This window comes from Rana temporaria, chromosome 6, assembly GCF_905171775.1.
Source record: "Rana temporaria chromosome 6, aRanTem1.1, whole genome shotgun sequence".
Lineage (NCBI taxonomy): Eukaryota > Metazoa > Chordata > Amphibia > Anura > Ranidae > Rana > Rana temporaria.
In genome coordinates, this window is record NC_053494.1 from 169,667,579 (window position 1) to 169,689,691 (window position 22,113).

General features: G+C 44.3%; 1 protein-coding gene across 3 annotated transcripts in view; it reads left to right on the plus strand.

The window, feature by feature from the left end:
* The first annotated feature begins 291 nt into the window (after positions 1-291).
* The window catches only part of LOC120944039 (FAST kinase domain-containing protein 1, mitochondrial-like), a 47,239-nt gene continuing 25,417 nt past the window's right edge, over positions 292-22,113 (plus strand). The window contains exons 1-8 of one of the 3 annotated variants that reach the window (XM_040357804.1): positions 292-508; positions 6,668-7,094; positions 7,176-7,244; positions 11,213-11,338; positions 13,569-13,964; positions 18,100-18,210; positions 19,527-19,658; positions 21,552-22,032. In XM_040357804.1, coding sequence (XP_040213738.1) covers positions 6,760-7,094; positions 7,176-7,244; positions 11,213-11,338; positions 13,569-13,964; positions 18,100-18,210; positions 19,527-19,658; positions 21,552-22,032 — 1,650 coding nt within the window. In that variant the 5' untranslated portion in view covers positions 292-508; positions 6,668-6,759. Of the gene's footprint in view, positions 542-6,667; positions 7,095-7,175; positions 7,245-11,212; positions 11,339-13,568; positions 13,965-18,099; positions 18,211-19,526; positions 19,659-21,551; positions 22,033-22,113 lie in introns of all 3 variants that reach the window. The other 2 variants (XM_040357803.1, XM_040357802.1) reach the window with 2 other exon arrangements.

Genomic DNA, 22,113 nt, shown 5'->3' on the forward strand with positions numbered 1-22,113 from the left:
ACATCGCACATGGAGACCCCGCCCGCCCCGGGGTGGTGGCTTTGCAGAGGCACAACGATCCCCTTCTCTGATCAATCTCTACAGCGGCTGTCACAGCAGAGCAGAGTGAAGCCGCCTCCCCCTCCCCCTTTATGTCTTCACAGTGCTGTGAATGCAGGAGGGGGAGGCGGCTTCACTCTGCTCTGCTGTGACAGCCGCTGTAGAGATTGATCAGAGAAGGGGATCGTTGTGCCGACCGGTGTAGCAGTAAGATCGGCATCGGGCGGGCTTTCCATGTGCGATGTGTGTTCTGTCATTATCGTAATAGGCACACATGCCTGTATAAGGGCGGCTGGCTGACTAGACCGTGCATCTTGAAACCGCGGCTGGTTTGACCGCAGTACATCATAGAACCTGGACTCACTACGTATAGAACAGCTGGAGGTCACGTGGTGCAATGTCACCGCACAGCCAGTCACGTGACAAGCATGGCTTCTCCTGTGAACTCTCAGGGACTTTCTAACCGAGTGTGAGTGGAAAAAGGCGGACACCCGCTCTACCGGTAACGTGCATCTGCAGGCTAGCTGCTGAGTACTTAGGCTAGACGGTGACCTTGTATGTGCTCAATGCAGGGCTTCCATAATGACGTCATATGTGCGACAAGCAGCCATGTGTGTGTCGCAGACTGTTCTCTGTTTCAGAAATGCATGTACACAGGGATTTCTATCTATCTATCTATCTATCTATTTATTTATTTAGTGGTACACGTTTAATTGCACTTTGATTTTACTGTTGTTTTGAAAACCCTCCACTGAGCCCCCATTCATACCTGAGCGATTTAAAGTGCTGTGCACACAAGGGTCCATTCATACTATATGAAGTTACCTTCGTTTTTTTTTCCTCATAGGTAACTGCAGTGGCACAGAAAAGAAAAACAATCGTTCTCTATGTGTTACATTCAGACCAGAACGCAGGGCTTCACAGCATTTCAGAGCTGTGCAATATTATGCAACGTGTTTGCATGACATCGCACCACTCTGGGTGGCCCGGCGCGTCACCGTGCTGCTGTGCAGTGACAGGAATGAAGTTACACTTTAACCACTTGCCTGCTGGGTACTTTTACCCCCCTTCCTTCCCAGCAGCGTTGCCAACCGCCAATATTTTTACTGGCAGCTAGTAAAAAAAGGGGACCTTTCTCCTACCGGTAAGAGAAAAACGTTGCCAGTAAAAAAATATGGCTGTGACACTCGGCTCGGAACTGTGCATAGGCAGCTCGGGTCCGGAGGCGGCTGAGACCATCTAAGTGCCTGCTCAAGTGTGTTCTGGCAGTGGAGGCGGTGTCTGTCTGAGCGTGTCGTGTGATGTCATGGTACAAGGGAGCGGAGCGGCCGGAGCCTCATGTGCGGTTCTGCAGGACGGGAGTAAGGCAAGCCAGGGGTGGGACTGTTAGTCCTGTTTGGACTGAAGGGACCACCTGACATGGAGAGAGAATGTCACTGTGACTCAGAAGGGGACATGCCGTGTAGGTGAGGAGTCATCACCATCTGTGCTGCTGTCAGTATCACTGTTAGAGGCAATTTCATGAGTACATCACCCATTCCAATTTCTTGCCCTCCTGAGTAAGGATGAGCTCCAGCGTGTTCGCATGGTACACGTGCAGAGCCCGCCAGGAAGTCTCCACGGCGCTGCGCTAATCACAGCCAGGGAGACATTTCCCGATCTCTGCAGCCGAGCATCGGGACAATGTCTCCCTGGCTGTGATTAGAGAAGCGCCATGGAGACTTCCTGGCGGGCTCTGCATGTGTACCATGCGAACACGCTGGAGCTCATCCTTACTCCTGAGTCCTGTCCCTAAACTACTTACTATATCGGGGAAAAAAAAATGCTATTTGCCTTAATATCTACCTTGAATCACATTGCTAATTGCATATTCTACTTGTTTGTAGGCTAAATACTGGAATTTGCACTTAAAACTGTAATTTTGGAACTGCCAGGAAAAACTTAGCTGTGCTAGTAAATTTTTGGGTGTTGTGTCAGTAAATTTCAGTCTGGTAGGTTGGCAACACTGCTGCCCAGGCAAATTCTCAGCTTTCAGCCGCTGTCGCTCTGTGACAATTGCGCAGTCATGCTACACTGTACCCAAATGATTTTCTTTTTTCACACAAATAGAACTTTATTTTGGTGGTACTTTTCTTTGTTTCTGTCAGTAAATTTTGTAAATAAGTGTTTTTTTTTTTTTCCTTCTCCGATGTGCGCTGATGAGGCGGCACTTATGGGTACTCCCGCAGCATTTTTTTTACTGACAAAACATGGAGAAATTACAGAATTCCTTTAGAAAACTAACACAGTGAATATTTGAACAGCATAAACATTATGTGGAAACACTGACAATACCTAATAAAAAAGTACCGTATTTATCGGGGTATAGCGCGCTCCCGCGTATAGCGCGCACCCCTAAAGTTGCCCCGAATTCCTGTGGAAAAAAGTTTTTTTGTACTTACAGTTTTGGTGTCTTGCGCGGCGGCCTCGTCGGGTCCGGCGTCCATCTGCGGCTTCGGGTGTCCTCTTCGTCGGGTCCGGCGCAGTACACTCGTGTATCGTCGGGCAGGCTCGGCAACTCTCGCGCTGACATCCTGTACGTCCAGGACGTGAGCGCGAGAGGACCCGAGACTGCCCGACAATACACGAGTGTACTGCGCTCGATTTCTAACTCGGCGCGGGAAAGCGGGTATCGGCGTATACCGCGCACCCACGATTTTGCCCTGATTTTCAGGGCAAAAAAGTGTGCGGTATACGCCGATAAATACGGTAATTTGCTTGATTTAGACTTAGAGCGAAGTTCTGACTTAAAAATAAATAAAATAAAAGTCAGCAGCTACAAATACTGCTGCTGCTGACATTTAATAATCGGACGCTTACCTGTCCCAGGGTCCAACGATGCAGGAGTACAAAGCCCTGTTCCTCTCCCCCTCCTCTGGACAGCGCCGGCATCACTACTGTGGACGCCCGGCTGTGGCTTCACAGCCAGGTACGCACTGCCATTGAGGTGTCCCAGATGATTGCCGGAGGGGGGAGAGGTTAACTTCCTTCCAGCGACGCGGTTACCCCAGGAGGAAATGGGAGCTGAAACCCTCTAAAAAGAGGGTTTCTGCTCCCCCTCCAAAAAAAATAACATGCCAAATGTGGCAGGTCAGGGGGTCACCTTCCCTTAAAGTGGAAGTTCCATTTTTGGGCGGAACTCTGCTTTAAACAGTCAACACAACATGAAATTATCAGCCCCTAATATTTACTGGCAGTTGTAAAAGACTCACAGATTTTTTACTAACTTTCAAAAAATTTACTGGCAGTTGGCAACACTGATGGGCGCTGGTAGGTGGCACTGACAGATGGCGCTGGTAGGCGGCACTAATGGACACTGATTGGTACTCCTGGGGCTGTACTGTAATCGGGGCACTGATGACCTGATTACCTGTATAGGTCTTCCCTGTGAGGAGAGGCCACTGATCGGCTCTCCTCGCCACACACTCTGTCAGTGTGAGCGAAGGAGAGTCAATAAACAGCACGTCCTCATTTACGTGTGACCGGCTGTGATTGGACACAGCCGATCACATAGATAAAGAGCCTCGTCAGCTCTGTCGAGCCGTGTCACGTGAGAGCAGAGGTTCTAGGGCACTGTCATATGACGTTGTCCCAGAACAAGAGTGCCACCCCACTGCCATCATTTTACTATATGGCAGGTCAGGGCTCAACAAATCCCGGGCGCCAGGTCGCCATGGCGACTAGAAATGGGGTCCTGGCGACTTGGCTTGGAAGGGGGGGCAAAAAATAAATTGTTTTTTATTTTTTTGTGAGCTGGCTCCATCTGGTGGTGAGCCGTTGGTATTACAAGTTATTACCACCAGATGTGTAAGCTGGCGCCAGCTGGTGGTGGCCGTTGGTATTACAAGTTAAGCATTACAAGTTAAACAGCAATTCTAATGTTATTTTTCACTATTTTCACTGCCATCTTCTTCCCTCCAATTAGAACCCCCAAACATTATATATATTTTTTATCCCAACACCCTAGAGAATAAAATGGCGATCGTTGCAATACTTTCTGTCACGCCGTATTTGCGCAGCGGTCTTACAAGCGCACTTTTTGGGGAAAAAAATAAACTTTTTTTAATTAAAAAATAAAACCGTAAAGTTATCCCCATTTTTTTTTTTAATATTATGAAAGATAATGTTACACCGAGTAAATTCATACCCAACATGTCACGCTTTAAAATTGCGTCCACTCGTGGAATGCCGACAAACTTTAACCCTTTAAAATCTTCATAGGCGACGTTTAAAAAAATCTACAGGTTGCATGTTTTGATTTACAGAGGAGGTCTAGAGCTAGAATTATTGCTCTCGCTCTACCAATCGCGGTGATACCTCACATGTGTGGTTTGAAAACCGTTTACATATGCGGGCGCTGCTCACGTATGTGTTTGCTCCTGCGCCCAAGCTCGTCGGGACGGGGCGCGTTTTCTGGCTCCTAACTTTTTTAGCTGGCTTCTAGATTCCAAGCAAATTTGTCAAACCCTGCGGCAGGTAGCAAGTGGCTAAATAAATTTCAGTAAAAAAAAAAGGTGTGTGATGCGATAAAATGCACATCACACCTCCCTCCTGCTGTATGGCTCTGCAGCTCCAAACACTGGGGTTGATTTACTAAAGATAGATGCTCCAGAGCTTAGTAAATGAGGTAAGGCTTCACTTTGTAAAGAAAACCCAATCATGTGCAAGGAAAAAAAAAAGCATTTTTGCTTGCACATGATTGGGTGATGAAAGTCAGCAGAGCTTCAAATCATTTACTAAGCTCTGGAGCAACTGCACTTTGCAAAGTTCACAGTCTTTTTGCCGTTTGAGAAGGAGCTTGGGCATGTTACTGACAAAACATTTATGTAATTAAAACGCACACAGGTTGGGCTTGTGTCTTTTTTTTTTTTAACCTCTGGAGAAAATGTTGGCGGTCCCCAGGGGTTCTGCCGCAAATCAACATTGCGGCAGGTGGAATGGTGTTCCTCTCAATGCGCGCTGACAGTCAACACTGTCTGCATGCATTGATACCCGATGGCTCCTCTGAGTTCACAGGAGTCAGAACTACAGAGGGAGACGCCGGGAATAGTGTAGGGCGTGGGAGTTGGAGAAGGAGGGGACTTCCAAAGACAGAGCTGATCACAGACTTTGGGATGGAGCTTGAGCATGTGGCTGGGTAAGGAGGTAAGATCCAATGATGAGTCTGTGTAAGGCGGGGGTGGAGGGATGGGGCAGAGAGCCAGAGCAATGTGTCTATATGGCATGTAAAATTCACGTTGGTGGTCCGTGGGATTCAAAATTGTGAGTTTAGTGGTCCGTTAAGTCCGAAAGGTTGGCAACTGCTGGTGTAGGGTGTTAATTCGCTTTTTAGTTTTTTTGTGAAAAGCTGAATTTATACTTTAAAACTGGACTCAAGGTATGATCCTGGACCAATGGTAATTATGCATATTTCATACCTAATGGTCGCTGTGGAAGCTGACAATCACTGTGCTAGCAGGCATTACTACAATGATTGCTATGATCTTCCGGGTCTGTGCCGAGCAGCTTTCCCTAGGCACACTGATCACAAGCAGTCGTTTGCTTGGTACTGCCACCCTTCATAGAACGCCTTGAATTTTTTCATTGAATATAATGGGGTAGATTCAGGTACAGCTGCGCGCTCCTTAGGGAGGCGCAGTGTACCCTTTTTACCCTGCGCCTACGCAAATTATCTGCGCTACGCTTCATTCATGAAGCAGTAGCCACGTAATTTGCGTGGGCGCTCCTCAAAAATGCCCGGCGTAAGGGCGCCTAATGTAAATGATCCCGTAGGGGGCGGGAATCATTTAAATTAGGCGCGTTCACGTTCGGGAAACTTTCCCGACGTGCATTGCGGAAAATGACGTCGCAAGGACGTCATTTGCTTCAAAGTGAACGTGAATAGCGTCCAGCGCCATTCACGATTCACTTACGCAAACGACGTAAAATTTAAACCTCGCGACGCGGGAACGACGGGTATACGTAACATTGGCTGCCCCTGCTATTAGCAGGAGCAGCCTTACGCGAAACCCGACGGAATGAAACGACGTAAACTGCGTACGCAGGGCTCGCGTAACGTTGTGAATCAGCGTTAGTATGCAATTTGCATACTATACGCTGACCACTACGGGAACGCCCCCTAGCGGCCATCGTAAGAATGCAGCCTACGATACGATGGCATAAGAAGCCTTATGCCATTCATATCTTAGGCTGCAGTCGGCGTAACAAGCTTTCTGAATACAGAACACTCGTTACGCCGGCGAAACTAAGCAATTGCGCTGCGTAATGGTTACGCAGACGCAATTGCTCTCTGAATCTGGGCCAATGAGTTCTCTGATTGGAAAAGGTGGAGAGGAGGGGTGGTGACGTCATGGTCTCCACCTTATCCAATCAATTCCTTGTATTATTTATTCTAAGGACGCAGAAGATATCGGCTATTGCTATGAAGTATCACTGACCACTGCAGTGATTGTCCGATTCCCCAGTGGCCCCTCGGTATGGAATATGCATAATTACGTTGATCTAGGCTGCATGTAAATATGCAGTAAAGGTCATACCTCGACTTCAGCTTAAAACTATTTTCTAAATAAGCCTTTCTTTCTTTTTACAGTTTGGAATAAATTGGCATGATAACGATCATTGGGATTGGAACCTGCAGTAAAACAAGAGCTGTTTTCTTAGAGCCTCCATTTAAGCCCAGATATGTTGCGCTGGAATTCCGCTCTCCATCACTCATTGCGGTGGCTTTGCACTCGCAGTGTAAGGACTGACACCTTGCTGGATCAGATAAAAAGATCTACCAACAAGTACCACATCTTTCAGCTGGTTGGGATACATCGACCTGTACTTACCTTGGAGCATGTGACCTGTGCAATGAATTTACTCTGGCAGTTTCATAAAGTGAAGTCCGATGAGTTGAGCAGTGTTGACCACATCGGAAAACACCCAGAATTTATATCACTTTGTACTGTAGTAGAACATAATATTGATCTCATGGAGGATAGTGAACTTGTGGCTGTTTTAAATACAGTTGACAGGTTAGTAAAACTAGTATTCCTTCCCAAATTATTTTGTTACTCATTCTGATTTTAATATCACTTTTCGTTATGTTTTTGAAGTTTACAAGTGGATGCTCACAGTTCTTTAGTGCAACGGCTGGTAACCGAAGGCTGGAGAAGGTTAGAAAGGTGAGTTTCTATCTCCCTCTCTCTCTCTGTCTTTATCTCGGGAACATGCAGAATACATTGAAAGCTCTACTCCAAGCAAAACTTTTTTTTCTTTTTAGGTTTGAGCAGCAATAAAAAAGACTTTTCCAAGTCTATTTAAAATGTTAAGTTTTGGCTGTAGCTGCGCTATAAAGGCCAACCAATTTGGGGTTGTAGGAGGATGCTCATAGGTTGAACCTGTCATGGACTTTGGTATTCCAATCACAGGAAACCATGAATATGATTGCCTAACGCTGAAACACATGGAAAAGTGAATCTAAGTTCAAACTGTTTTTGCTTTGGATTGAGGGAGGCTGAAATGGGGGTAGAAAGTCAAGGGGGGTCATGGGGTTAGGAAGTTATAGAGAATGCTACATTTTGCATGTGTCACCAAAATAGGAATTAAAGGGGTTGTAAAGGTAAAAAAAAAAAATTCCCTAAATAGCTTCCTTTACCTTAGTGCAGTCCTCCTTCACTTACCTCATCCTTCCATTTTGCTTTTGAATGTCCTTATTTCTTCTGAGAAATCCTCACTTCCTGTTCTTCTGTCTGTAACTCCACACAGTAATGCAAGGCTTTCTTCCTGGTGTGGAGTGTCGTGCTCGCCCCCTCCCTTGGACTACAGGAGAGTCAGGACGCTCTCTACGTTGCAGATAAAGGAGCTGTGTGTTAGTGGGCGCCCTGACTCTCCTGTTGTCCAAGGGAGGGGGCAAGCACGACACTCCACACCAGGGATAAAGCCTTGCGTTGCTGTGTGGAGTTGCAGACAGAAGAACAGGAAGTGAGAATTTCTCAGAAGAAATAAGGACATTTAAAAGCAAAATGGAAGGGTGAGGTAAGTGAAGGAGGACTGCACTAAGGTAAAGGAAGCTATTTAGGAGAAAAAAATTGTACCTTTACCTTTACAACCCCTTTAAGTCAAACTAGGTGCATGACTCTTAGAGCTTATAGTTAGTTCTAGTTTTGGAACTCCTGGAAGACCACTGTTGCTGTAGTTCCCGAAAACCAAAGCTGGATTTTCTGGTCACTGCAGGGGCTATGCCCACCCCTCCTCATCTCCTGCCCAATCACAGAAGCTTTTGTTTTATGTTAGCTCTTTCACAAAATACAAAGGCTTCTGTGAATAGGCAACAGAGGGGAGGGACGGGCTTAACTGTTTGTGTGCTTCTCTCTTCTCACACGAGTGTATCCTCTGCAAAGCCAGAAACCTGAAAAAACACACTCATGTGCGCACTGATAGCTGGATGGAAAGAGCATGGGCTGACTGTGTCAATAGCATGGGAAATTCATGGAATGAAAGTTCATAAGATGAAATGAAAATTCATAAAAGTTGATGGTCTCTGGGGGTGGAGTGCTGATTATTAGACAGCTGCAGGCTCTGGTAAGAGCTAGAAGGGACTCTGTGGAAATGGAGAAATGAAGGAGAGCAGTGCCATCTAAGTGCAGCATTGATAAAACATTTTATTCCAAAGGAAAAAGGTAAAACTCACAAGATGATTGTGATAACGACGCATAGGTAATGTACTGGGATCATGCACTCCTGGGGAGGACGGGCTGCTGGTTAAAAGGATGAGGTGACGACTTGTTCCGTCTGCGCTGGTGGCTCCCAACCCTTCCAAGGACTCGGGTACTCTCGACCCGAGCTGCAGACGTCACTTCCGGGTTGACATCTGCAGCTCGCGCCGAGAGTACCCGAGTCCTTGGAAGGGTTGGGAGCCACCAGCGCAGACGGAACAAGTGGTCACCTCATCCTTTTTTCCAGCAGCCCGTCCTCCCCAGGAGTGCATGATCCCAGTACATTACCTATGCACCGTTATCACAATCATCTTGTGAGTTTTACCTTTTGATTAAAATGTTTTATCAATGCTGCACTTAGATGGCGCTGCTCTCCTTCTTTTCTCCAGAGCCATAAACCTGTCAGATGTAAATAATAGAGATAGGTGCAAGAGGTGCAAGCCACCTCCTGAACTTAACACATATTCAGGTAGATGTGTGCATCTTTGAGGCGGCGTAGCGTATCGTATTTACGCTACGCCGCCGTAAGTCAGAGAGGCAAGTGCTGTATTCACAAAGCACTTGCCTCCTAAGTTACGGTGGCGTAGCGTGAATGGGCCGGCGTAAGCGCGCCTAATTCAAATGAGGGGGCGTGTTTTATGTAAATTACTTGTGACCCGACGTGATTGACGTTTTTTACGAACAGGGCATGCGCCGTCCGTGGACATATCCCAGTGTGCATTGCTCCAAAGTACGCCGCAAGGACGTATTGGTTTTCATCGTGAACGTAAGTTACGTCCAGCCCCATTCACGGACGACTTACGCAAACGACATAAAAATTTAAAATTTTGACGTGGGAACGACGGCCATATTTAACATTGACTAGGCCAGCTATTTGTTCGACTAACTTTACGCCGGAAAAAGCTGTACGTAAACGACGTAAAAAAAATGCGCCGGGCGCACGTACGTATCTGAATCGGCGTATCTAGTCATTTACATATTCTACGCCGAACTCAACGGAAGCGCCACCTAGCGGCCAGTGTAAATATGCACCCTAAGATACGACGGCGTAGGAGACTTACGCCGCTCGTATCTTAGCCTAATTTAAGCGTATCTGGTTTCCAGAATACGCTTAAATTTAGGACGGCGTAGATTCAGAGTTACGACGGCGTATCTACTGATACGCCGGCGTAAAGCTATCTGAATCTAGCTATTAGTGTGCCTGCATTTTTTACAAAGTGTCTGAATTCTTGAAATTCAGCTTTAAAGGGCAGGGGTTACAAAACTAAAACAAAGTAATAATAAAGTGTAAATAAAGAAAATGTAGTATTGGATCTCTAAAATCTCCTAAATATGCCCCATGATGAAGCTTGGTAAAATAAACATACTCAAAGCTCATTCACAAATATACTGGAGTTGATTTAGTAAAGGAAAATCCACTTTGTACTGCAAGCGCACTTGAAAGTGCAGTCAGTGTAGATTTGTGAAGGACAAGGAAAATAAACAGCATTTTTGCTTGTACATGATTGGATGTTCTGTAGTTCAGCAGAGGAGAACTCTTGCAGGGCTTACTGCACTGGTGGCATTTGAGTGCAGCAGAGGTATCATTGCCAGCCAACATTTAGAAAAATTTGGTTAGTTACATTTTTACGTTCAGTTTTCACCATTTTGTAAAAAGGCGTAATTTCAAAATTACAAATATTTTTTTTTTTTTTGTTTGACTCAATACAGATTAAGACTTTATATTTTGTAATATTTAATTTTAAAGGAATTTTGTAAAATGTGCTGTGATTTTATCTGCTAATAATGATTTTAGTGTATTTTTTAATGAAAATTATTGTTTTGATAAACGTGCGCAAATATTATTGTGCCCTAAAAATCAGCAGCACCTTATTTGTATTCTACTGGCCATGTGCTTCCAGGAAATATATTGTTTGTGGGGGTCTTTAACAAACTCTGAAAGCTGTAAGGAGAAAATAAAAAAGCGATGGAAAAATGGCCACCTGAGTTTAAAAATGGAGCACAAGGCCTGGCGGCAAAAGGGGTTAAAGGGCGCCTTGACTGAAAAAAGGTTGAAGAAACACTGGTGTAGGATACAGAACAAGATGGTTTGCTACCCTGATTGATGACCTCTGCAGTGCCAGGCGTGAGAGCAGAGTTAGATAAGAATGGCACACAAGGTGGTGTAAAGACCTTTCTCATTTATAATAAACATTTTACTTAGTAATTTATTGTCCAGCAGCATAATGACAGCACTGAATGATCATTGGATATGTAGTTTCATTTTTAATATAGACCTACTGCGCTGCTGATCTTATCATCCCTACAGAAAATTCCATTGGACTCCTGTGTAGATGAACATATTCCAGCATTCGATAGGAAGTGTTTGTAAAAGAACAGAGGCCGGCAAGTATCTACAAGAGTTTTCTAATATATTTCTCATTCTTGTAACGCAGGCTTGACCCTCTCTCATTGTCAACATTTGCTGCTTGCTTGAGAAGGCAACATATGACCAGAAGCCCACTCATGGGCCAGATAGCCAGCATTGTAGACTTGTGTCTGGATGATGTAGAAGATCCTGTGTGAGTATTAAGTAATGGTGAAAATGCAGATATATGTTCGACGGAAAGATAAATACAGAGTTGAAATATAAAATCGTGTGTGTATATGCAAACATGTGGGAGCCACACTGCTGCATCAAGGCACCTGTAATTAAAAGTGGTCCCTAACTAAACTTTATGATTTTTCCCAAGTATATGATTCTTTTCTTTCTTTCTTTTCTTTCCTGTATTTTTAAAAATCGTGGTGGGAGCTGTGGTGGCTCAACGCGATTGGCACTGCGCTGACAAGCCATTCACCTCTGCAGTTAGGGGTTCGGATCCCGGTCTCGGCTACATGTGAATTGAGTTTGGTGGTCTCAGCCTGGCTCCCGGTGGGTGTGCTATGCGAGGTAAGCCTGCGCTTAGTACGCCCACCCCCCTCCCACAAAAACCACCACACTTACACGCACTCGAAATTGGGTTAACATGCACTAAAAAGAGAGGCGAAGGTCTAACGGGGCAGGTTGAGCGGGCTAATCCTCTCACTCCCTTATAGGGAGTCCCTCTGCCCCGTTGGGCTTCAAAGCGGAGCAGGTAGGGCGGGCTGTGTGGGAGGACCCCCTCACACACCCGCCATTGCCACCCGGGGCATGGAGAAAGGTGGCAAATTGCCTCTGGGGGAGGCCTGCCTACTCCCAACTCCTGCAGTCCGGCTCCTCTCTCGAGTACACGCACAAAATACACTTAAAAAAAAAAAGCAGAGCCGAACATCGCAGATCGGCGCCATTGGGAAAGGCTCGACTTCAAGAACAAAGTCTTTTCAAGGATTTTTTTTTTTTTTTATCATGTAACCAGCATCGAGGACTAGAAGCTCCTAGTGACAGCTGTATATCAATTAGGAAAAAGGTACTTTTTTTTTTTTGTTAAAATAATTAGTGCCATCATTCATATACAGAAAAAAAGGGATAATGTAAATTAAACAATGTGTGTTTAGTATCACTTTAAAGTGGTTTTAAAGGCAGAACGTTTTTCTCTACCCCAAGGTAAAAAAATCTTCTGTATGCAGCTCCTCCCCAGATCCTGAGCCCGATCTCAAACTGTGCCTGATATGCCTGAGAGCAGCAGCTCTCTCTCTCGTCACTGGCCATGGAGGCAGCAGTGGAAGCCATTGGCTCTTGCTTTTGTCAATCACAGCCTGTGAGGAGAGAGTGAGGGTACAGCTGAGCCGCATTGTGTGTGTCAATCGACGCACCGAGTGTAGCTTGGGATCGAGCCTGCCTGAGTGCCCCCATAGAAAGCTGCTTGTATAAGGGCACTCAGAGGAAGAGAAGCCATAAGCACTGTTGGGGCACCCGAGAAGAGGAGGATAAGAGCTGCTCTGTGCATATGGCACCTCCAGTACCATTACATGCCTACTTCACCAGATTGGTGGGGGTTTCATTCACTTTCCAACATCAAGCATCTGTTTATTGGCTGTGTAAGGCTGGCAGCTTTCAGCCACGTGGTTCATTTAGTGGCATTCTGAGTTGGGTGGTTGGCCCATTGGCACGGTTCTGTTTGTTGCATTGTTGCTGCTTACACTTCTAATTCATTGCTTGGGGCATCCCAGGGTCTATTAATATCCAGCCCATTCCCTGTACTGTACTTAATCGTACAGGATTATGAACAGAAAACGGGCCTTTTGACTTACCAGTAAAGTACAGCACATAGGCCACACTGTGTGTGTGTGTGTGTATATATGTATATGTATGTATGTATGTATGTATGTATGTATGTGTGTATGTATATATATATATATATATATATATATATATATATATATATATATATATATATATATATATATATACATATATATATATATATATATATATATATATATATATAAATATTCCTGTGTCCTGCAACAGTCATTTGATAACTAGAAGAAACGTTTGAGAAGGGGGCAGTGCTACACTTTACCTTTTTAGGGAATTTTTTTTTTTTGTACAGCTGATTGTATATCTGTTATTTTTTTGCAATGTGTTTTTTTTATTAAAGGTAGCTTTGGGTTATAGTGTTGTTTTGTTTTTTGTCAGGCACTTTTAATTGCCCCTATTTGTGACAGGTTTACTTTAAACAATTAGACCCCAGAACCTTGGTATACAGTATGTAGTTGTAAGCTTCTATTAATGCAGTTAGCTGTGACAGATTCTATATAAAGTGTGCATCCTTTATGTTACAATGCAGTTGCATCAATACTGCTATATATATTTTTTTCTTTATTCCATAGGGCGCTCTCCAGTTTTGTTTGCAACTTGTATGCTGTAAGCTCACCCCGTCTTCAAGAGCGGCTGTTTAGAAAGGCAGAGTCCAGTTTGGAGAAACTGGATGCTTCTCATTTAGAGAATCCTATCCAACTTATGGAAGTTCTCAGTAAGGACAAATCTAAGTTATCCTTGATGAAGAAATGTGACAAATTTTTCCAGAAGAATGCTAGTGCCATAGACTCGCAGACCATATGCAACATTATGAGAGTGTATCAATCCCTGAAATTCACCAACTGTGAGTTCATTGTTACAGCGAAGGCTAGACTGATGGAAGAGGTAAAGTGCTGTGATCATCCAGGCAATTTTGCTGATCTCTTTGTTGCCCTAGGACCCATTGTTTCTTTGAAGATAAGACAAAGGTAGGTGACCTAACAATAACAGGCAATGCCTAAAGCTGACCATAAACTATTACCCTTGGTACACCAGCGGTTTTAACGTGAAAAGCAAAATCTTGCTTATGTGGCTGCAGGAATCTCCCCCGCTATGCTATTGTAGTCTGACAGTGGGAACTCCTCTGTCAGAATACACTGATCAGCATTGCAGCCATTGGCTGCAGACCACAGATCGATTGGTTTCTGTCAAACGGCCCTCAATCTAAAGCCTAGTACACACTAATGGTTTGCATTCAACCCAGCGGGCTGAGCTGTTTTGTTCTGAAAGGGGGATGCTCCCCCCCCCACCACCACCAGAACACTCTGATCAGCGCTGTCAGCCATTAGCTCAGAGCACTGGCCGGGAGCCAGTCGGCTGCTAGTTTTCCAGCATGCTCCTCAACAGAAGCCGGATTTTGTCGGATCAGCTGACATGCAGACAGGCCAAATGACGGACATTTTTTATTGACCTGGCCGATATCTCCCGACATTCAGCCCATGTGCACTAGGCATAACTTTAGGTTATGTTAAAACTGTGAGGACTACACACAGATTTAAATTTGGATGGCGACTGTGGGACCGACTTTGGATCCCTGTGTACCCAGCTTTAGCTTCTTTAATTAGTGTATGACCAGTTTAAGTTGCTGATTAGGAGACCTGGGGAGAGTCACAGTTGGGGGCAGAAGTGAGCCTAACTTTTAAATAAATTGGGAAGTCTGAGATGAAAGTTTATGCAGCAGTAGGTGTCTAAGAGCTTACGCTACAGCTGTTCTTAAACTGACCATAGGCTGTCCTTGCTGAACCGGCCAAGATTTAAACTATGTGGGGAAGGCAGGAGGGATTTCCCTGTCAACATTGACTGTGTTGATGGGGGAATTGAGCAAATTTATTTCCCACAACCCGTGGTTACTGGATAGAATTTCACCCCTTCTATGGCTGGTCTTAGCTTTGTCACTTTAGGTTTAAAGTGTATGTAAACCCTGATAATAAACTTGTTCTCTTATTTGTTCCCTTTTTAAGCTGGCCTTCGATGGTTCAAAGCTCAGCCGGTTCCTGTTGAACTGGCCAAAATTCGAACTTTGTATGGGTAGGCTGAATGTACCCAAGTTATACAATCGGCCTTCTGTATTGTACATGCGATTATTTCCAGCGGCTGTTATATTTAAAAAGTAAAAAATAAATAAAAATCCTGTCCAAAAAATACTGACCCTTCCCTTGACCTTTGACTCTGACCTTGAGCTACGTATTTTTTTTTTTAATTCTTATTATTTTATTTTTATTTTTTTCTCTCTCTGCAATAACAGAGAGCGATGCAATGCATCTCTCTCTTCCATTCACAGAGAGAGAAAACATTGTGATAGCCAATCGGCGGCTATCGCAGCGATTAGGTGACCCAGAATCGGAAGTTCCGGGTCCCAATTGTTATAACAGAGCCCAGCGGTTCTTTGTGAGACCCCCCTGTGCAGAGCACTCCCAGCACAAAGGGAGATACACAAATATGTGGCCCCACAGAAAAAAGCCCAGTTCGTGTTATGTTGGCGCCAAGGGGTTAAAGGAAAGCTATCCACATCTAACTGACTTGTAAGCTGCAATATATTACATTATCGTTTTTGGGTTTAGGTATGCATCAAAGTGTAGCTCTGGGCAACATTTAATTTTTTTCAGTTTTGAATAGAGTAGAGAAGAGGTAGACCTTCTGTCGTGTTTTTAATAGTGTCTGTGTCCCCGTTGTGGAGATTCATCCCCTCTATTTGTACTGGCAGCCATTGTCACTGGACAGAAAGTGAAAGGAAATCCAGAATATTAGAGGTTTCTCCAGAGCAGAATTAAGGGGAAATCTAATGGAGACACCTCTGCAGAATGGACTTCTACTCACCTTGGGAAATTGTTTATTTTCTGTTGGGTCTCTGGCAATGGAAATGAAGAGAAAATGTTACTTTTCTGCAAAAAATAACCTGGCTGAGGTTTTAAATCATCCCCTACTCTATCCAAAATGAAAACGAAAAAGTTTGGGTTCTACATATACTTGCATATGGTTTTACACTAGGTTTAAGTAGAATTCTATTATCGGCATTAACAAAAATATTCTAATTTCTTTATAGTACATCCCAGGACACAGGATATCTTTATCCCTCCTACGATAAGGTTATGCTGCCACCTTCAGGTGATTGGTTACTGGCAAAAAAAGACAGGAAGTCTTGCTCTGTGAGTGAGTGAGTGAGTGAAAAAACGTATATAGCGCAACACATGCAAACTGAATCGCCTCTGGGCTCTCTGTGGATGCTGTCTCTATGAGCGCACTGTGGAACTTGGTACATTGACATTGTCAAAAGGGCTCTTTGGTGTTGGAGAAAGGCTTCCAATCAGAGGGCATGTAATAGACATTTTTGGTCACAAAGTGTATGACGATGGATGCAAGTGCTTGGGGGGCACATGTAGAGCATCACTGGACAAAAGAACCTGGTTACGCAGTCAGTGAGGTAATCAAGAGGGAGCTGAAGGAGATAGGCCTAGCACTCAGGTCTTTCCATTGCGAACTGATGGGTCAGCACGTGCAGGCAGGGGTGTATTTAGGGTTTGTGCTGCCCTAGGCCTGACTAAACTCGTGCACCACCTAATTTAAATATGACCCACCCCTTCCTGTCAAGGCCACACCCCTTGTGGTTTAAGACCCACCCTGAAATTTTCAAGTGGGGACACTAGTTCTGATGGCCTGCGGGGGGGGGGGGGTGGATTCCCTTAATTTGCATAGCTTTCCTCTCACTTCCTGTTTGGCTATGGGACAGGAAGTGAAGGGAAATCTCTGCAATGGGACAGGGATGGTAAAAAATTAGAAGCAAGCCCCCCCCCCCCCCCCCCACAGTTGCAGAATGCCAACCGCCCACATACTGGAAGCAGTGCGGCCGATTTATGGGGGTGCTAAACTAATTTGTCTAACAGTGTAGTGCAAGCCGGCGAGGACACTGTCCGTGCTGCCCCCCTGCAAAGTGCTGCCCTAGGCCTGGGCCTTGTTGGCCTAGGCCAGGATACAGCATTGCGTGCAGGTCCTGTTAGGCAATACAACAGTCGTAACCTACCTCAACATATAAGGGGGCACTAGGACCTGGACTCTTTGGCTCCTGGCAGAGGAGGTTCTTGGGTGGTTGGAGAAGGATCTGGCATTCCTGTCAGCAGTTCATCTGAAGGGGAGTTAAATCAGTTTGTGGATTATCTCAGCAGACGCCAGTTGAGTTAAGCCAAGTGGCTTCAAAATCAGCAGATTCTTCAATTACTCAATGAGAGACAAGAAAATACAAAGGTGCCAGCCTTTTTCTCTTATGGGTAGGCAAGATGGAGCACTGGCAGTGGACACGTTGGCTCAGACCTGGGTGTTCCTGCTTTTACTACACTTGCCCCCGTTCTCTCTTTTTCTAGTATTGCTCAGGAAATTTCAGGAGGAAAGGACCTCTCCGATTTTTATAGCTCCTTTATTGGGCCAGGAGGGCTAGGTTTTCCATTTTGCTCGAAATTTCAGTTGGATCTCCATGGAGGCTTCCAGGGATGGTGAATTTTCCTTCTCAGTGTCCAGTATACCATCCTTAAAGCGGAGTTTCAGCCTTTTACTGTTTATTAAACAAAAAGTGTAGCTGCTGACTTTTAATAAACAGACACTTACCTGCTTCAAGGTCCAGCGACGCGACCGCCCGGAGCTCCGCTCCCCCCCCCCCCCCCCCTCCGGCTGGCGCCTCCATTTATAGTGTGGGCACCCGGTCATGACAGCTTTCGGCTTCACGGCCGGGCACTCACTGCGCATGCGTAAGTCGCGCTGCGCTCTATGAATTGACATGCGATCTCCTGGGACCTGTCACGTGTCCCAGGAGATCGCCTAAAGGGAGGGGCCGCCTAAGACGAGAGGAAAAGTAGCCTAGGCGGTCCCTGGGTGGAAGTAGGAAGTGGGACAGGAAGTCCCAATCCTACCAAAGCCTTCCCTCCCCCCGCCCCAAAAAAATTACATGCCAAATGAAGATACTTTGTGTCCTGTGATGTACTCCAAGGAAAAGGTTTTACAAGTTAAAAATCCAGTTTTAAAAAATAAAGATTCTTGCGTTATTTATTTATTTTTACCATTATTTATATTTCACAGTCTTAAAAAGAAGCTCTCAAACTTTGCAGATAAGATGTCTCCCAATAATCTGCACGATGTTCTGAAGACAATGGAAGACATGGAGTGTACAAACACTGAGCTCATCCAAAAGTAATTTTTTCTGTATTCAAACAATTTTTCTCTTTTTTTGTTTAGTGTTTACATTATTCTTATGCCGCGTACACACGATCATTTTTTGGCATGAAAAAACTTTGTTTTTAAAAAATGTCATTTAAAATGATCGTGTGTGGGCTTCACATCATTTTTCGACTTCTGAAAAACGACAAAAAAAAAATTTGAACATGCTGCATTTTTTAACGACGTTTTAAACTATGTCGTTTTTCGGGTTGTAAAAAATGATCGTGTGTGGACTAAAACGACGTTAAAAACCTGCGCATGCTCAGAAGCAAGTTATGAGACTGGAGCGCTCGTTCTGGTAAAACTACCGTTCGTAATGGGGTAAGCACATTCATCACGCTGTAACAGACAGAAAAGCGCGAATCGTCTTTTACTAACGCGGAATCAGCTAAAGCAGCCCCAAGGGTGGCGTCCTCCGCATGGAACTTCCCCTTTATAGTGCCGTTGTACGTGTTATACATCAATTAATTGAGAATTGCTACTACATCATCGAACCAGATATTGGTGGGTTAGTGCATCAAAACGGTGTCAAATATCGCACTAGTTTTATGTTGCTCTTTAACCACTTCCAGACCGAAGGTGTTTTTCAGATTCGGCATTTACAAGACTAAAACATTTTTTTTTGCTAGAAAATTACTTAAAACTCCCAAAAATTATATATATTTTTTTCTAACACCCTAGAGAATAAAATGGCGGTCATTGCAATACTTTTTGTCACACTGTATTTGCGCAGCGGTCTTACAAGCGCACTTTTTTTTTGGAAAAAAATCACTGTTTTTAATTAAAAAATAAGACAACAATAAATTTGGCCCAATTTTTTTATATTTTGTGAAAGATAATGTTACGCCGAGTAAAATGATACCCATGTCACGCTTAAAAATTGCACCCGCTCGTGGCATGGCGTCAAACTTTTACCCATAAAAATCTCGATAGGCGACGTTTAAAAAATTCTATAGGTTGCATTTTTTTGAGCTACAGAGTAAGTCTAGGGCTAGGGCGAGATCGCCGTTATCGGTGGCGGGAGAGGGCCCCCCCCTCCCCCCGCTCTTCCGTGCCCTCCGCCGCTTACTGGAGCCGTCGGTAGCAGCGGCTTTACACGGCCGCCCACTGTAAAGATGGATACCTCAGTTGTGGCAGCAGCTGCTGCCGTTACCGAGATATCCATCTTTAATATATATATATATATATAAATATTGCAGTCATACTGGATACTATACTGTAGCACACCGCTGTGTCTCACTGGTTTCAGTGCGGTAGGAAATATGATTTTTTATTTTTTTTTGTATTAGAATCTGTTCACAGGTACAGAAGCATTTGATGGCTTACTCGCTGGGACAGCTATGCAGCATCGCAGAGGCTGTGGTATTACTGGGCTTAAAGGATGACAGTCTACGTACAGAACTTCAAATAATTTTAAAAAGGCAAGAATATTTTTATTTAAATGTGCTAATAAATGCTCTTTCTAGTCCATGTTTAGGACACTAACTTCTACAATGATTTTTACTGCAGAAGTGTATGGAAGTTTATTTCTATAAAAATAACAAATCATAGCTATTCATCCAACAAAACACGTATGTTACATTCTTTCTGTGCTCATTGACCAGCTGTTGTAAGAATGGGACAAAATCAAATAAATATATATATATTTTCTCTTCAGGTTGAATGCACTTAAAATGATACTAAAGGCTGTTTTTTTTATTTGGATAAAATAAAAAGAGGTAATACTTGCCTGCTCTGTGCAATGTTACGACACAGAAATGTCCCTTACCTCCTCTTCTTAAAGTCTCCCGCCAGCACTGTTAGATTCTTCCATCTCCAATTGCCTCCTTGGCAAGCTGGGTATTTAGGAGTGACCCGTGAACGCGCATGCTTCCGAGTCCATAGACACACATAGCACCAGTAAGCCCTGCCCCTGCTTCATATTTAACCGACAGCAGAAAAGCCTATGGCTCACGCTGCCTTAGTGTCTCCTGTGAATCAGGAAGTTGTGCTGCAGCTTGGGCTGTGCTGGAGCTTGAGAGGAGTCAGGTGAGTCTTTAGGGACTGTGGCGGGGAAGGGCCATTGGGCAGAACAGGTTGTGCATTGCTTTTTACCCTTTAATGCAGTGTTTCCCAACTGCAGTCCTCAAGGCACACCAACAGGTCATGTTTTCAGGCTTTCCATTATTTTGCACAGGTGATTTAATCAGTTTCACTGCCTTAGTAATTACCACAGCCGTTTCATCTGAGGGAAATCCTGAAAACATGACCTGTTGGTGTGCCTTGAGGACTGGAGTTGGGAAACACTGCTTTAATGGAACTAAAGTTTAATTGTTAGAAACAGCGAGCAGGCAGGCTTTTAAGAGATATGCATTCTTTCTTGTGCAATAAAATGCCCCTATCTACTTGCTCGCCGTCTTCTCTGGTGCTGTAAACTGAGCTGTGCATGGCCACGCTATTTTCAAATTGTGACAGCGTGTGTGGGAGAAGATCCCTTGCCCACTGCCCCAGGGAGGGGGGGAGAGGTTGCAGATGCTGGAACATATTACATGTTTCACCCTAAAAATTGGTGAAACATGTAACATGTTCCAAAGGTGAACTCATCCTTTTAAGCACGCTGGGCCTGATCCTCAAAAGGGATACACCGGCGTATCTACTGATACGCCGTCGTATCCCTGTTTCTATCTATGGAACTGATCCACAGAATCAGTTTCTCATAGATAGGCAGAAGATCCGACATGTGTAATGGACTTACACTGTCGGATCTTAGGATGCGGTACCGCAGCCGCTGCTGGGGGCATTTCTCGTCGAAATGCCGCTTCGGGTATGCAAATTGGCACTTACGGAGATCCACGAAGCTTTTACGCTTCGTTTTTTCTCCGTAAGTATTAGTTTGCTGTCGCAAAATTAGGGCTGCTTTTACAAGGCCTAAACTGTTTACACCTTGTAAAAGTAGGCCCTTCTATCCCGCGTCGCTGTCATATTTTTTTTTTAAAAACTCGCCCCATTAAATTAGGAACTCTTTTCTAGGTAAGTGCTTTGTGGATCGGGCACGTAGGTAGAGATTTTGCGGCGGTGTAACTTAAATAGGAAAAATTACGTTCCGCCGGGTTTTTGTGGATCAGGCCCGCTGTGTTTGTCTATTGTGATTTAGATGAGGATCAGGTCACATTTTATGGCAAATTACTGCAGAAAACCAGTTGATTCCAAGGGGTTCACATTCTTTTTCTTGCCACTGTATATGAATATCAAAGAGAGAGTCGGTATATGGATAAGCTATTTCAGAATTGATTTACTTTAGACCCATCTGAAACCTATTTTATTTCTTATTTCAGGCATATGTTGTCAAGTTATGTTCCATCTGATGTTGCCCAGACCATCAAAGCCATGTCTTTGTTGAGCCCTAACAAGATTGATGATGTTGTTCTTTCTAAACTTGATGATATCATTGCTCAGTGCAACTTCTATGACTTAAGCCAGGTGATGTTTGTTGTCACCCGGCTGTTGCAGTCAACTCGTACGCCTCCTAGAAAAAATCGAATGAAACTTCTTAATGATCTGCACAGCTATAGACTGAAGAGAGTGAGTGAGGCAGTGTCTTTGGATTCTCTTATACTTGAAATACATAAGAAAGAGATTGTCAACCAAATGGAAACGGCACTTGTAGAAGCCACATTACATACCTGCCAACGTTTCATACATCAGCTTAGCCTGAAGAACGTTATCCCATTTTCTGTTTTAGTCCTTCGAATAAACACTCAGTGTCCTCTTCTTTTGGACAAAATTGCAGAAGTAACTATGGATAATCTCAAAGAGGTAATGATGGCATATAATATTTAATCATTACTAGTGTTTATATAGCCTTGACAATTTTATGCAGAATTTTTACATATTATA